The 16,975-nt window shown below is 33.6% G+C and overlaps 1 protein-coding gene across 3 annotated transcripts in view; it reads right to left on the reverse strand.

Moving 5' to 3' along the window:
- Nucleotides 1–16,975, reverse strand: part of LOC139998162 (uncharacterized) — a 400,650-nt gene that overhangs the window by 28,730 nt on the left and 354,945 nt on the right. For 2 of the 3 annotated variants that reach the window (XM_072022509.1, XM_072022508.2), the window contains exon 3: nt 1,670–1,741. In XM_072022509.1, coding sequence (XP_071878610.1) covers nt 1,670–1,741 — 72 coding nt within the window. Of the gene's footprint in view, nt 1–1,041; nt 1,742–16,975 lie in introns of those variants that run through there. The other variant, XM_074112208.1, reaches the window with a different exon arrangement.

The following is a 16,975-nucleotide window of genomic DNA, read 5'->3' on the forward strand; positions in this document are numbered from 1 at the left end:
TTTGTTTTATTGTGTAGTTATCCTTCCCGACTACATTGTTTAGTCGATCAATAAGCGGGTCTATTATTTGGGCCTCAACAAATATTGGTGGTGGTTTTGATATGTAAGGTGTTTTAGTTGTGGTTTTGCTTGTCGGGTCATTGTCTATTTCTTCCGTTAGTGAGCTGAAGGAGTTTCTTAAAGGTAATTCTTGCAGCCATCGCTGCTTTCCTGTATCTGGGTTTCCTGCAGCATTTGTGTCTGGAATTATTTTACGTTTTTTGCTAGTCTTTGCTAGCTTCCAGTTTTCGTCCTGGTAACTTATTTTGTTATCGTGTCTGCACTCCTCCTGTCTCCGCTGCTCTTCCATTTCTTCTATTTCCATATCATTTTGGTTGTTATTATTTTGCTGTTGTTGCTGTAAGCCTGGTAAATCTGATGACCCTTTTATGTAATATTTTTCTCCATTGGTTGCAATCTTGATAGTTGATATCTGCTGTTGCATTGTTTGTCACTAACACTATTCGTAGCACTTCTCTGAATCACTTGACTGGAGCACACGTTTGCCTACGCACATCTGTTCGCCTCGGTTGCCCGAGCGAGACTCTCTTCCGTTAGTGAGCTGAAGGAGTTTCTTAAAGGTAATTCTTGCAGCCATCGCTGCTTTCCTGTATCTGGGTTTCCTGCAGCATTTGTGTCTGGAATTATTTTACGTTTTTTGCTAGTCTTTGCTAGCTTCCAGTTTTCGTCCTGGTAACTTATTTTGTTATCTTGTCTGCACTCCTCCTGTCTCCGCTGCTCTTCCATTTCTTCTATTTCCATATCATTTTGGTTGTTATGATTTTGCTGTTGTTGCTGTAAGCCTGGTAAATCTGATGACCCTTTTATGTAATATTTTTCTCCATTGGTTGCAATCTTGATCGTTGATATCTGCTGTTGCATTGTTTGTCGCTAACACTATTCGTAGCACTTCTCTGAATCACTTGACTGGAGCACACGTTTGCCTACGCACATCTGTTCGCCTCGGTTGCCCGAGCGAGACTTTCTGAATTATTATAGGTATGTCGGAAATTGGAAAATATTAAACGCGCCCGATTTTCATAGTGACAGATCCAAAAGCATTTATAGAATAAAATAAAATAAAATATAATGAATAAACTGCGGATATTTATTTAATTTTATTTTGAGGAATTTAAAGCTGCAAATATATGCGAAAATATATAAAATATGCAAAGCATAGTACGCGTCATAATATTTAGTGTATGAAACAAATCTCTGCTGAGATTTCATTCATTTTATCGAATTTAAATGAATATAAATTTGCATAAATATCCGCAGCCAACTGTAATAATAACATTAACATTATAAAATAGAAACAATATGATGCAAATTTGATAAAAATATGTAATTAGGTATGTGAGGCGTTTAAAATTTTTTAAATTCCATTTTTCACGCACACATAATTAAATAATATTAATTTCTATTTGAAATTTGAAAAACTTGAAATTTTTTAATATATTTTAAAATACATGTCCTATATAACAGTACATTTTTCACATAATGTATTTCTAAATATACCTAAATATAAATATAATATTATCTAATATTCTATATTATATATTATATATTATTTTTTATTTTAATGATAATAGAATATAGAAGCATGCTTTATAAAGTTAAATATGTATACCTGACGCAGATCTCTACGAACAGCGTGATGGCCCAGGTAATCTCTAGGAAGAATATCAAACCAGATGCTACTCTGAAATAGAACCACAAAAATTTCCATTTAACGAGCAGAAGGAAAAATATTTTTGCGAGTTGCAGTCTTATGATGTACAGCAACTTAATTTTAAATTCATTTTTCATTGTGAATATAATTTTATTCTTTGTAGAAAACTGTAATCTTTAGAAGAACTACTACTTTAATATGGAAAAACTACCGGTTTTGACTCTTAATTTTGAAAAATACCCTATTTCATCCTCATAATTATTTATCAGGTCTGTAACTATGAAACCGGAATTTGCCTAGAGATGGCCCTAGCTGATAATGTAGTTACCACTAAACTGCATCGTTGATGCCAAAAGTCTTTGTTCACATCTCACAAACATTTTCGACTCAGAACAATACAAGTTTCATACAACAGCATAGTTTGTAATAGCGTTGAACATGTCGAATTTTGTGCCTGGAAACTACGATTTGCGAACAGCATTGATTTTCTGTTACCATTTGAAGAAAACTGCTGCAGAATCGCATCGAATGCTTGTCGAAGCTTACAGTGAGCATGCTCTTGGTAAATCACAGTGCTTTGAGTGGTTTAAAAAATTCAGAAGTGGCAATTTTGACGCGAGGAACGAAGAACGTGGAAGACCACCGAAAAGGTTTCAAGACAGAGAATTGCAAGCATCGTTGGATGAGGATGACGCTCAAACGCAACAACAACTCGCTGATCGATTAAATGTGACACGAGAAGCCGTCTCCATACGTTTGAAAGCCATGGGAAAGATCCAGAAGGTGGGAAAATGGGTTCCACATGAACCGAATGAAAGATAGCAGGAAAACCGAAAAACCACTTGCGAAATGCTGTTCGCCAGATACAAAAGAAAGTCATTTCTTCACCGAATTGTGACTGGCGATGAAAAGTGAATATATTTTGAGAATCCTAAGCGTAAAAGATCATGGGTAGCGCCAGGCGAACCACCGACATCGACTACAAGACCAAATCGCTATGGACGGAAGACGATGCTCTGTGTTTGGTGGGATCAAAAGGGTATGATCTATTATGAGCTGTTAAAACCTGGCGAAACCGGCAACAAATGATCGATTTGAATCAAGCTTTGCGTGAAAAACGACCAGAATGTCAAAAAAGGCAACACAAAGTAATTATGCTTCATGATAATGCACCATCGCATGCAGCAAAACCGGTCAAGGAAACGATTGAAGCGTTCAGTTGGGAAATACTTTCGCACGCGGCTTACTCATCAGACTTGGCTCCGTCCGATTACTATTTATTTGCATCGATGGGACACGCACTTTCTGACCAGCACTTCACTTCTTACGAAAATGTACGAAAATGGCTCGATGACTGGTTTGCCTCAAAAGAGCAACAGTTTTTTTGGCGTGGCATCCACCAATTGCCAGACAGGTGGGAAAAATGTATAGCTAGCGATGGGCAATACTTCGAATAAAATATTTTTAATCATTTTCCTACAATATACGTGTATTTTCTATACAAAAATTCCGGTTTCATATTTACATACCTGGTAATGTTGGTTTCTTAGAAATTAATTCTAAGGCTTTTAATCATAGATTTTTGCCGTTTCAACAATATTTGAGATTATGTAATAAATTATATATTGCAAAGTTTGTTTGAAAAATCATCTTGAAGTCAATCTTTAATAGTGTCATACAAATAATATGTTAATTCACAAGACTGATCCTTTAGTTGCTCGGTGAGTACAATAAAATCGTCTCTGGTTATAATTTTTTAATAAATATTTATTCACTAATTTAATTCCATTTGCATGCCAATAATAATCAAGTAAATTGAAGTCAACGTGTTGACGTGATTGCAAAGATACGAAAAGAAAAAATTGTATGTATTTTTTGTACTGTACGTGACTGTTTTGTATATCGCTTGTGTTAATTCATAATATTTTAATTTCATTGAAATGAAACATTTTCCTTTTTCTACAAATGTCCCTACGTTTCTTTAAGTTTCTTAAGTTTTATACTACATTTATGTTATTTAGTTTGCAAATCGTTAATCTTATACATTTTTCCAATAAACTATACCCAGCACAAAAGTATTCGAATATATAGACAATTTTTATGCATGTATATAGTATCTACATTATACGAAACATTTTGAAATTTCATTAGCACTGCAACAAGGTAAATAAAATTTAAAACTAATTCGAGACTATGTATAAAAGTTACAAGACGCATATTGTAAATGTAAACTTGATAGAAAGTTAATATAACAACATTGGAATATTAATCAACATGATCTTAAATACTATTCAATTAGTGTTAAAGATGTTCTTAGTAAAATTATTGAGGCTTACTAATACAAAGAATAACATACAGTTCAAATATTTTGATAATCAGCAAAATGTATGCTCGCAATAAATAATTTCTAACGCCCACAAATATTACAGTTTATCAAATATTAGAAATACGATTACGATAGTTGTTATTGTAGTTCTAGTTAAATTGCAAAATGTTTCGTATAATACACGTATAGTATTTATAACATACATACGAAATACAAGTGTTCAGTAGTTTTGTGAACTATTGTACATACTTGTCCAAACTTTTCCCAACCGTCTAGCCCTTCTAATGAGCATGATACACACAAATTTATCTTCAACGTGATTAAACAGCACGTTTGATCGCAAAAAGTACAAAATAATTCGAAGCAAAGCAAACTTCCAACAGCCTATAATTCGAAGCTGAAACGATCCGGATTCAGTTTGCTACTCTTCTTTCACAATGGCTGACAAGAATACGCCTGTCAGGACGTGACCGCCGAAGAAGAACGTTGCAACAAGATCGTTTAATCTTTTCTAGCGTGAAAAACCGCTGTTCGACAGCTATTTCCCTGTAAATCCTGCTTTATCGTCGTTTGTATCCCGTCTCGCGGAACGGCGCTTATTTTATCCCGCAAATAAGTCTGGTCCACGAATTATTCGCAGTCTCGTGACTCTTTGTCGTCGTTGTACGACCATACTCGCGAACATAAAACTACGTCGCGATGTTTTACGCCTTTCATTGTTGTTCATTTCCAAACAGATACACAACAGATGCCCGTACAAGTTCTGCACCAGGAATTTTGCAAAAAAGAGCATCGTGTTGTATCACGCGATTTCTCTATTCGCACCTCTGGGAGTGAAGCCGAGTGAAATTCTGTTGATTGACGGAAAATTTCGCTGTGAAAGGGATAAACCATAGCGCGAGATATTAAAACGTTAAAAACTCTGTTTCCCAACTAGATGTTACAGGGATGTTACGAATGTTAGTGAATTTCGATGTGAGAAAATTGATTATAAATTGTTAAAGAGCGGAAGATTTGAGGTCAAGATTCGTAAATATTTGGACATGATTTTGAAAAATGTTGTATGAGTCTTCTCAAACTTTTATAGACCGAGACCATCTTCGAAAACTAATTTTTAGCGTCCCGCTCGAAAATTACGCGAAGCGTGGTCGTCGTCGAGAGTTGATTTGTAACTCGACTTTGAGTTATTGAGTTATTGAGTTATTTATCCGACGGTTCCCGATCGGAAAAACTCATCTAATGGACATACAAACTAATCTTATATTTTAATATTTAATTCTACCTAAAATTAGCTCGCGACTCACATTTTGAAAAATTTATGATTCGATATTCAAGGATTTCTGTGCAGCGCAACAACAGAACTATAGAGCCATCGAATCTTTAGAGATAGTTTAAATAATCGATGACCGTTTGTAACTAAGGAAAACCCAATGACGCGGAATTTTTGTAAATATAGCATATTTTTTTTTCTTTAAACTCGACGCGCTTTATTACCTTATCACCTGCGAACTGTTAATCGAATACTCTGATGTTGCGCCCAGTCAGCTCAAGGCTTATCACTGCCTGATACGTGACTTTTTTCCTTCTCGGAACATGCATTCGCCAATTATTCATTCTTTCCATCTCTCCCTCTCTCTCCCTCTCTCTCTTTCTCTCTCTTGAAAATACTAAATCAAGAAATTCGAGTGTCCACCCTCAGCCATTTGCCTAACTTTAACCATTAGTTCTACCATCAATCTGTAATAGAACTTCAACAAACAAACAGGCAATTCTTCTACAAGCTATGCGCTTATCCTGTCTTTTTTCCGAACCATCCTTACGCTTCAAAGAGAATCGATTGCATCAAGTTGCACTTTGAGGTAGTCGAGGATATCTCGCAAGAACTATCTCTCATATTGCAAGAAATGAAAGAATTAAAAATTTGTAAATGTCGAAATATAAATCTGAGAAATTTAGAAAATTAGGAGTTTAAATTATTGTTATTGTATTTTTATATCTATCATACTATATCTTTATTTTAAGAATTTGCTGTATATAAAATACTGTGTATGAAATATACTATTCAGATTAATATAGTCTTAAACGCTAGTTTGTGAGGATGCATTAATGTCTATATGTAATACCTTTGTTATAACTGAATTTCTTTTTATTATCAGATACTTAAACGTTTTCTTCAATATATTATAGAAGTTACTTATCTTTATTTAAAGTACATATTGTGACTAAGAAAATAATAAAATAAAACTCTGAATGTAAGTTTTAAAATAATATACTCGAATAGATAGTATTTCAGTTTATGGAATTCTACAGTAACTTTTGATAACAATAACATAATGGGATTTATACATAACTGGAATTTATATAATACTGTATTATTATGCAAATATAAGTGACAAAACAATTCATTATTGTTACTTTGTATCAATTATTTTTATATTTTAAATATACAATTTTTTTAATCGCCCTTTAAAAACGTAATAACTTTATAAACGGTAAGAAAATATTTTATAATATCATTATAATATAAAATTTATAAATGATGAATGGTAAATGAATGATAAACGATCAATGAAATATTTTACGATATAAACATCAAATGCGAAATTTATAAGTAATTAAATGGTAAACAATAAACAATATGCTCGAATAGGAATAAAAACCGAGTTCTAATAACCGCTTTAACAATTTAATCGAAATAAAATCTGACATTCATTTATACATCTTTTTGTCTCGATTTCACGCATTTTCCACGATTTCACGCGGTACATGCTAAATTTTACGCTACGTGGTAGAAATTCGCAGTGAAATTCAGATATTTCGCGCGTATTATAGTAATTTTGCGGAAGACAAGATGCACTAATGTCACTTGTAGTGCATGGCCATGCGTGGATAAAGCTAATACGAGAAATATGCACTGGACCGTTGCGTCGAATACACATGTACAATAATATACATGTATATTTCGTATTACCAAGTGGGCTGATCATACCGCAACCGAATGCACTGCAAGTGCTGTCCACCAGTTCTATCGTGTAACGTACTATTGCTATCCAAATGAGAACCCACCATCAAATGAATCAATATGTCCATTCATTACTTGTACTATTGGGTTTCACCCCTACCTTATATTGGAATATTTGCTTGCTGTTATGGTGTGCACGGTAACTTTCCACGTTAATGTTCCAACTTAACGCGTTTTATTATTATTTTTACTTTATGTGTATTCATATTATATGTTCTAATGAACATATGACAAATTATTTTCTTTTTTTTTTTTAGTTGGTTATTTATACTCGCATTAATTATTATAATAGGTTATCAGTGGACTGTGAATGTTTTTGCAAATTCATATCTTTATAAATATAAATAAAGAAATAGAATCTAAGTAGAAATTTGTTTCGTTCACCATATATTATAAAAAGTGTACTGTACTTTGGACATTTTATGCACTTTTGTATATTTGATACGTTCTGCGTATTTTTGTATCTTTAAATTTTCTATAAATGCACAAACATTACGAGCGAAGCGTATTCTTAGTTGGAATCATACGTTGAGTTTTATCATTGTTGAAACTGTGTGATCCGTTTAAAAAGTTACTATACAAGATAATGTATTAATATCAATAAGTGGCAAATAATTTGCAATTTGTAAAATTTCACTGATAATATTAATTTAATTGCGCAGGACAGTTCAAATTACTTATTCTGTTATTATTGTGGCTTAAGAGGATTTCTATTCTTATACCTATAATGGGCATGTTTATTAATATATTTGTTATGTTTCTTGTTTACAGGGTTTCTGTATTATAATTGCTAATGCAACTTACTTTATAACTTTCCTTACTTTTCTTGTACAATGTTTTCATTATTCCATATTGCAATGTAAATTAGGTGATGTAAATGTTATTTATGTGATTCTGAATATAGTTAAAAATATGCAATAAAGTTTCCTAAATTACTATCTTTCGTCTGTTTTCCTTTCTTTTGCTAATTTTTAATTATTTTGAGTGATTTAATAGGAAATAGTAATTAAGCATATTTAATAAATGAAATAGAATTAATTTGAATAGGAAGGAAATGTACGTTATATAAATTAAATAAATGTGCGTAGGGAAGTTGCGTTAAATTCTTGGAATTTACCAAATGTCCAGCTGGACAAATTGTAAAGTATAAACTAAATAATAAAAAAAAAAATTTTTGGCATATCTCGAAATCGAATATTTCTTCTGCTATTTTATTTTCTTAATGCAAAATCACGATTTCGATCAAAATTACAAATTCAAAGCTTTCATCAATTCCTGGAATTTATTTTGTCGCAATCATATTCCAATTTAAAATCGATTATTTCTTCTACTATTCTTTTGCTCTGGTATAAAACCACCAGTTTCATCCAAATCTTTGAACAGAATTTCAACACCTGAAATTTACTTTTCTAATATAAACTTGGGATTTTCAATGAAATTGAAAGATTTGGACAATTTCCAGAAATTGAATATCTTTTTCGCTGGTATGTTTTTTTAATACTTACAAAGCTTCGATTTTCAATAAAAGTTTGGAGCAACTTCTCTTCGCGTCAATGCCGTAACATGTGCTGTACGTACAAAATAGCATCTGAAGTATCGAAAAAGATATATTGACTTTGAAAACTAATCATGCGTGCATAAGTAATCCTAACAGTTCAGAATTCAGAATTAGCAGTAACTTCCGGTGTAATATGTCTGAAAAAAGAAGAGAAGTCACTCGATTTTATAAAAAAAATATCATAATAAACTCGAGTTTATAAAAAGTACATAATTCAAGATACTTTGACTTTTTGAACATAATAATACGTTTTGTTCATAAAAGTATAAAATTTTCCTTTCTATATATAATAAACACCTCTATCGTTAAACTATTCACTAGAAATTTCGTTTTAATAAAAATGTCCTTTTTCTAAATAGATTTGTCTTCGTGAAAAATCTAGTTGCTTTGTTCTTTTATTTGTATTTTCACTTCTTCCCCCAAACGTATATGTATAATCTTGTTTAGGGGAATTAATTTCAACATTAAAATTTTTGTGCATTTCAGCCTTGCAAAAAATCCTGCAATTAATTTTTATAACATTAAAGGGCGGAAAATATTATTACTAATCATTTGTTTTTAAATCATAACAAAAATTAATAAATAATTTCACGTTAGATCTAAAATTATACTTCGTTTTCTCACAATTTCTCACTTGCTATATTCTTTGCAATAAATTAGTATCAAGAAGAAGATTTAGATTCAGTAGCAGATTAAAAGCAACACTATCTTCCGTTCTACCTACGTATTTATGTCCTTAGTAAGAAAACATAATCTCAGCCATAAATCATACAGGTACAAATTGGATATTCTTAACTGAATAATTTTTCTTTTTTATTTAATTACCTACTCATACCTTCATTGTACAATAAACGAGAATGAGATTACTTCATAATTCAATAACTTCAAATTTTAGTTAAATTTGCATTGTAATATTTTAACCTTTTACCATTAGAACATTTTTATAAATTATACTTTTTCCACCATTATAATTTCTTTAACGAAAGTGCAAGGGATCGAAATTATAGTGTAAGTGAAAATCGGTTGGAAATAAATTAGAGGAATACGATAAGATAAAGGAACATAAGATAAAACTTCACTGGTGGAATTATTTATCACTACTTAATTGAAGGAATTTTTGTAAAATTCGATAACTCTTCGAACTTTGACCTACGAAGTATGCTAAATAAAAGAAAATCAGCTAATCGCTATTTTAAACAAAAGAAGTGTGAGTTACTGTAAATATATACATATATGTACAAGATGCTAACAAATTTTTGTCTTTGAAATAGCTGTCAAAAGATAAATGATACGAAAAAATGTCAATATTATTTTTTATATAGATTACGTTGCGTCTATGTAAATAAAAGATTGGATTGTATATTTCTAAAAATTATATTTTATTATAAGTTAAAAAATTAACTAAATTTACTAGTTTAATTTAACTAAAATTATAGTTTTGCATTGTTACTTTTCTATTTGAAATTCTTTAGATCGTTTTATTACCCTCTATGTTTTCTTTTGCCACAATACAAACTTTGCACTAGAAGTCTATTTTATGGTTACATTGTACTTAATTTAATCTTTAAATCTTTCAAATATGTTACATGAATCTCTTTCAGGTTAACACATCGAATAATGTATGAACGTTGTCGCATTGCTATAAGGTCGAAGATCGTCACCGTTCGAACAATCGCAGCAGTATCATACATTAAATGTAACGTCCCCAAACGCGATTTATTGCTTGCAACTGCGTTAATCAGACTAGTCGATCTTTCCTCGTAAATTTCAAACTCGTTTCATAGAGTTATACAACCAAAGATAAAAGAAAAATAACAACGTGACGATATTTATGATAAATTAAACGTTTTCGTAAGACTTGTGGATATTTCTTGAAAAATTTATAAAACCATTATGTAGCAAATACAATATAAGATTCTTTAAAAATTGTTGAGATTGGCTGATATAAGAACGAGTGGATGAATTTGTAATAGAAAAATATACTGAAATAAATAAAGATGTGAGTGTCTCACTCTTATAGTGTTACAATACAATAGCAGAAGCTATGGTAGGGAGTACGTTCATATATATTTATCAGGTCTGTAACTATGAAACCGGAATTTGCCTAGAGATGGCCCTAGCTGATACTGTAGTTGCCACTAAACTGCGTCGTTGATGCCAAAAGTCTTTGTTCACATCTCACAAACATTTTCGACTCAGAACAATACAAGTTTCATACAACAGCATAGTTTGTAATAGCGTTGAACATGTCGAATTTTGTGCCTGGAAACTACGATTTGCGGACAGCATTGATTTTCTGTTACCATTTGAAGAAAACTGCTGCAGAATCGCATCGAATGCTTGTCGAAGCTTACGGTGAGCATGCTCTTGGTAAATCACAGTGCTTTGAGTGGTTTAAAAAATTCAGAAGTGGCAATTTTGACGTGGGGAACGAAGAACGTGGAAGACCACCGAAAAAGTTTCAAGACAGAAAATTGCAAGCATTGTTGGATGAGGATGACGCTCAAACGCAACAACTCGCTGATCAATTACACGTGACACGAGAAGCCATCTCCATACGTTTGAAAGCCATGGGAAAGATCCAGAAGGTGGGAAAATGGGTTCCACATGAACCGAATGAAAGATAGCAGGAAAACCGAAAAACCACTTGCGAAATGCTGCTCGCCAGATACAAAAGAAAGTCATTTCTCCACTGAATTGTAACTGGCGATAAAAAGTGGATATATTTTGAGAATCCTAAGCGTAAAAGATCATGGGTAGCTCCAGGCGAACCACCGTCATCGACTACAAGACCAAATCGCTATGGACGGAAGACAATGCTCTGTGTTTGGTGGGATCAGAAGGGTATGATCTATTATGAGCTGTTAAAACCTGGCGAAACCGTTAATACTGAGCGCTACCGACAACAAATGATCGATTTGAATCAAGCTTTGCGTGAAAAACGACCAGAATATCAAAAAAGGCAACACAAAGTAATTTTGCTTCATGATAATGCACCATCGCATACAACAAAACCGGTCAAGGAAACGATTGAAGCGTTCAGTTGGGAAATACTTTCGCACGCGGCTTACTCACCAGACTTGGCTCTAAACCTGTCAGAGTACATTAGTAGCTTGCCACATGCGCAACACCCCTCGAGTATCAGTAAAAAATAAATGTAAAAATACAACTAATAAAGTAACAGAAGTCCCATATACCTATGGATACCACATTCCTGAATTTCTTAGATAATCGTGGAATGAATCGTATATATCTATGGATGTGGGCGAAATTACAAAGTATCCTATTCTATTGAAGAATAATAATTTATTAATAATATTATATTAATAATAATTCACTTTTATTTCTACAGTTGGCTATGTTAAAATGAATAATTGATATTGTAGCGGCATATGCGTCTTAGGACGTTTCCATACGAAGTTACCTCACGTAGTTGTTTTGCTACAGAGGATTAACACTGTACGACTCGCATAATGTAGTAAACAAACTCTGGACAAAGCAATTTCGCTGCTGCTACAACCTGCGACAAGTTCAAACCTTACGGTACCCCCCTCGACCAGTATAAATAGACGACCGTGTCCTCCAGACACAGTCAGTCGCATGAACTAATATCGGTATCGAGTCATCGAGTCAGTCAGTAAGTCAGTCAAGCGAATAAGTGTAACAAATTAGACTAGCGAATCGCTATAACAATTAGTATTAGTATCACAGTATCACGCAATCTCATAAGGAATATCATCAAGCGAGCAACGCTTAAATATAGTTAATTGAATTAACTCGTCTCCTTATTACTTTAACCAATAACACGTGCCATCGTTCAGCACAAATTAATGATCCCGACGTGATTTCAAAGTGAACGTGTTACAACGGTATGACGAGTACAAGCGGAGCCGACCGTGCGACGATCGAGCAAGATCGAGCAGATGCGGTGAACACACCACTCCACGTACCGCCGTTCTCGCCACACGACGTCGCGCTATGGTTCTTGATGCTAGAGTCGTGATTCGAAGTTGCTCGCATTACTAGCGACAGGACAAATTCCACACTGCCGTCACAACTATTACAGCGCAGCATGTGTAATTAGTCCGGGGCATATTGTTCGACCCGCCGGAGACGGGGCAGTATGAATACCTTAAAAAGGAGCTGATAAGAAGACTGGCAGACTCGGCAGACTCCATGAGAGTGTGGAAACGGGACCTACCACTACGACGAACACGAAACGGCGTTAACACGCTTACCATCGGCATGGACTTCTTAAGCCACTATGAATTACTTGTCGACCTTCGAAATCGACGCCACAGCGACAAAACCAGCAACCTATCGACAACGCGATACACGACTACGACTGAGATTGTATCGAGCAAAACGATCATCGGTAGGTCGACGTATCACCGACTTCTCGCCGAATTGTCGGACGCGACTCGTCCACTCGTTCGGTAGAGACAAAATACGACACAGCGTGGTACATCATATCAAAAACCACATCCGGTTCTTCCGTCTTCAGCGAACCTCGACGCCTCGCCTCCGATCGACACAAGCAGGTAAAGGCGGGATTCGAGACGATGGCCGAGCAAGGAGTGACGCGGCCAATGAAAAGTCCATGGCCATCACCTCTGCACGTCATACCGAAGAAGAACGGAGGACTACGACACCGCGGCAATCGTGCGTTGAACGCCTGCATCGTACCGACAGGTATTCACCGCCGCTATCGAAGACGTCGTGCAACATCTGCACGGGTTTGACAACAAGCGGCCAACCCTTTACCCCACATCGAAACGTTATCACTGGTAGGGAGGTTGTTACGTCCGATGACTCTCTACTTAAACCAGGTCACACACTGCGGGCAAGATGGCAGCCGGATGTCTATACATCCTTACTGCATACCCTCAATAAGGCTAAGGATAAGGATCCGCCATAAATCTTGGTATTTTCATAGTTAAAACTAAAGAAAATCCTACCACACATCTACTACTCTATCCTAAAATCATATCTAACCAATAGACTGTTTATGATTAAATACTTAAACGCTATAACCGCAACATTGCCAATAGAAGCTGGCATACCCCAAGGCAGTGTACTCGGACCTTTGCTGTTCACCATCTATACTGTCGATCTACCAACTTTAACAAACATAACCAATGTGACATTTGATGATGACACAGCTTTATTACCATCCCACTCAGACCCGATTATTGCCTCCTTAACTCTTCAGCGAGGCGTCGACTCTATGGAAGAATGGTTCCAAGAATGGTTCAAAGTCAATGAAAACAAGTCCAGTCATGTAACCTTCACGATACAAAAACAAACCTGCCCACAGGTGACGATAAACAATATACCTATTCCAGATAAAGAGTCAGTCAGATATCTGGGCATGATTCGGGACAGAAGCTTGACATGGAAACAACATATCTTAAATAAATCAAAACAGCTAAAAGCAAAGTAAAATTACATTATACAAGGCGATATTAAAACCAATTTGGACCTATGGAATCCAACTATGGGAATCCAACTTACTCGACTACGAAAATCATGCTGTTGTTAAAACAGGTTTTTGAAAATATTGCCTGTAATCCCGCACGTACTGTTGTGAATGTTTATCGAGATTTGTAAAGTATGGTACAAACATAAAAAGATTCACAGCTGATGGATGTAAACAGATCGTCAAACGGCGAACGTGTCGACTATGTTTACGACTATGTCACAGCTACATACATAGTATGCGTAGGCAGAATTCGCTATGTGGTGCCGACTGCTTTTTGCAAATATTTCGAAAACCAAAAAAGGTTTTGGTTTTAAAAAACCAATAAAAAAATTATTCAAAATGTTGAATGCTACAATACTTTTGAAAATCATTGAAATTCGGTAGCAGCTTTCTAAATAATTACCAGAAGTTTTGTTTTCGATTCATTTCCAAAAATGTCTGAAATTGCTCGAAAAATGATTTGCACTCCTATAATCGCTAAATATTATAGGTTTTAAAAATGCAAATTTTAACTGCGATCAGTTGCCACATCGAAGGGAATTATTAAAATTGTGTACGCATATAGGATGAAACGCATCTCGATATATTCTCATGAAAATTAATATCGTTATACGGGCGCTGATGATTTTCTTGTATAATAATGTATATACAGCTATATATTTTACAATAAATAATAAAATAAGGAGCATTTCAGGATATATACGTGTCTCGGTATAAGATGTAAGAAAAATCCACATTTCTGGGCACTATCTAGTATCGCACAATAACATTGTTTGCTCATCTCTCGAGAGTTTAAAAGCTCAACTATACTATTCAGACATTTTCTACGCACTAAACCATTTAACATTCGAGTGACTACTCGGCACTCGACTATTGGACGTGTCCGTACGAGCCTTCGTTCAAGTTTAATTCTCCGCCAAAGACCACACTGGTTTTTGAAAGAAATTTGAGTTTGAATTTTATTATTACGATTTAGAGAATTTTCGAAGTTACATTGATTTAATCAGTGTTAAATTAATACACAGTAAACACAGTAATTTAATAGAACACAAAATACCAAATAATCTCAAAGACTACACTTTGTGTCAAAAATATCGACGTTTGTATACAAAATTATTTATCAACCAACATCAAAAATACCAGAGACTTGATCTGAAAGTTATTATTCCAAAGTTGTCATAAGTTTGCCCTTCATTGCATGTGTAAATACAAATGAATACAAGTATCATATAAATGTGTGATTTTTTGTTTACCAATTGCTGTACAAGTTTCTAAAATACATAATTATTGTTCAGTACTATTCATCTATGGAAACCATAACTTAGTTAATAAAAAGTTAATAGGAAGAAGTTGATATCGTAAATCTTGGGATAATTCAGGGATCGATTCTGAAGTCTGAAAATCGAGTTTTTTATTATGAACGTAATTAGATAAAATACAAAAATAAACAACAATTGATATGCGTCTATAACAATAAATAACAATAAATTACATAAACAAGAAATAACAAGTTTTGTACAATGTTTACTTGAAAATCGAGAATCGATTTTCAACGCCCTGAGCTACCGATCTTTCTCCGTCAGTCTTCAAAATTTTAAATAAATTTTAAATTGTCTGCCTCTAATGTTACTCTCTGTCCGTCCGTTTGGGAAAATGCGTGCTTCTCAAAAATGGTTGTCCGTAAAACATAAGAGGGTCGCTCTGTCCGTGAAACAAAGAACGTCGTGTTACCCGTAAAACAAAAAGAGTCCCACGTGAACTCTAGGGAGTTTACATACATATTAAATTTTATTATAAATAGAATTTTCATATGTTACATGTAAACCATAATAAATTGTTAGAAATGTTACTTAAAATTTTAATACGGACAAATGTCGCATAAAATTGAAAGTGTATAATTAAGGGTATAATTAATTGATCGACTTATATTTGTTAGAAACATGCTAAAAATATGTTAGAAACACAATTTTAATTTCTTCGGTATGAACGTCGACTACAGATAGAAGAAAATCAAAGTTTAATTCGTATGGTGAAATTCTACAAAAATTCAAAGCGAAAGAAGTACATTGATACCAAAGAATATTTTATAAAAGATACAACAAGAAAAAAGTTGAGCTTGTATTATGACGAAAGCATTTTCTAGAATTAAGAGAAAATATTTGTTTGTTTAAATTTGAAGTAGCTTTCCGTTTGTATGTAAGAATATAATAAAAGTAGACGTTTAAATAATTTAGTTTGTCAAAAGGTGCCTTCTGAGAATATTTAATTAGAAGAAGGCAATCAAACAAACTTTATTTAAAACTTGAGTTTAATTCGAGGACGGGTGTTCGAGTTAAAAAAATAACCTGATAAAAAGCGTTGGTGTGGAAAGCGGAAGTTTATTTTAATTTGTTCAAATACTTTTACGTTGTAATTGATACTTCCAGTTTTCCTTATACCAGTACGCAGTCTTTATTTAGAAAAACCAACGAACATACTGTAAAAAAATAAAGAAGACTAAGTTTTCGTATTATGGTAAAATTTCAATATCTAGGCTAACTCTTAAATGCATTATTTTTGCAAATACGGAAAACATTCTGGAAATGTCCAAGAATATAACGTGGGGATGTAAATAAAAAAGACTAAATATACTTATTAAAATAAATTCTGAACATTCTGAATATCCTAAAAGTTCCAAGTATTCCAGTATATAAATTAATGCTTAAAAGCATGATTTATGCAAATATTTTGTAAGTATTCTGAAATGCCATTTGATTTAAAAACTAGAAATTAAAAATTGTTATAAATAGATCAATTGCTTTCAAATTTGATAATAAGAAAGGAAAATAATACAGTTACGTGGATCTAATGAAATGCATTAAGAAGGTAAAGTAAAA

The sequence above is a fragment of the Bombus fervidus genome, chromosome 2 (genome assembly GCF_041682495.2).
Source record: "Bombus fervidus isolate BK054 chromosome 2, iyBomFerv1, whole genome shotgun sequence".
In the NCBI taxonomy this organism is placed as follows: Eukaryota; Metazoa; Arthropoda; class Insecta; order Hymenoptera; family Apidae; genus Bombus; species Bombus fervidus.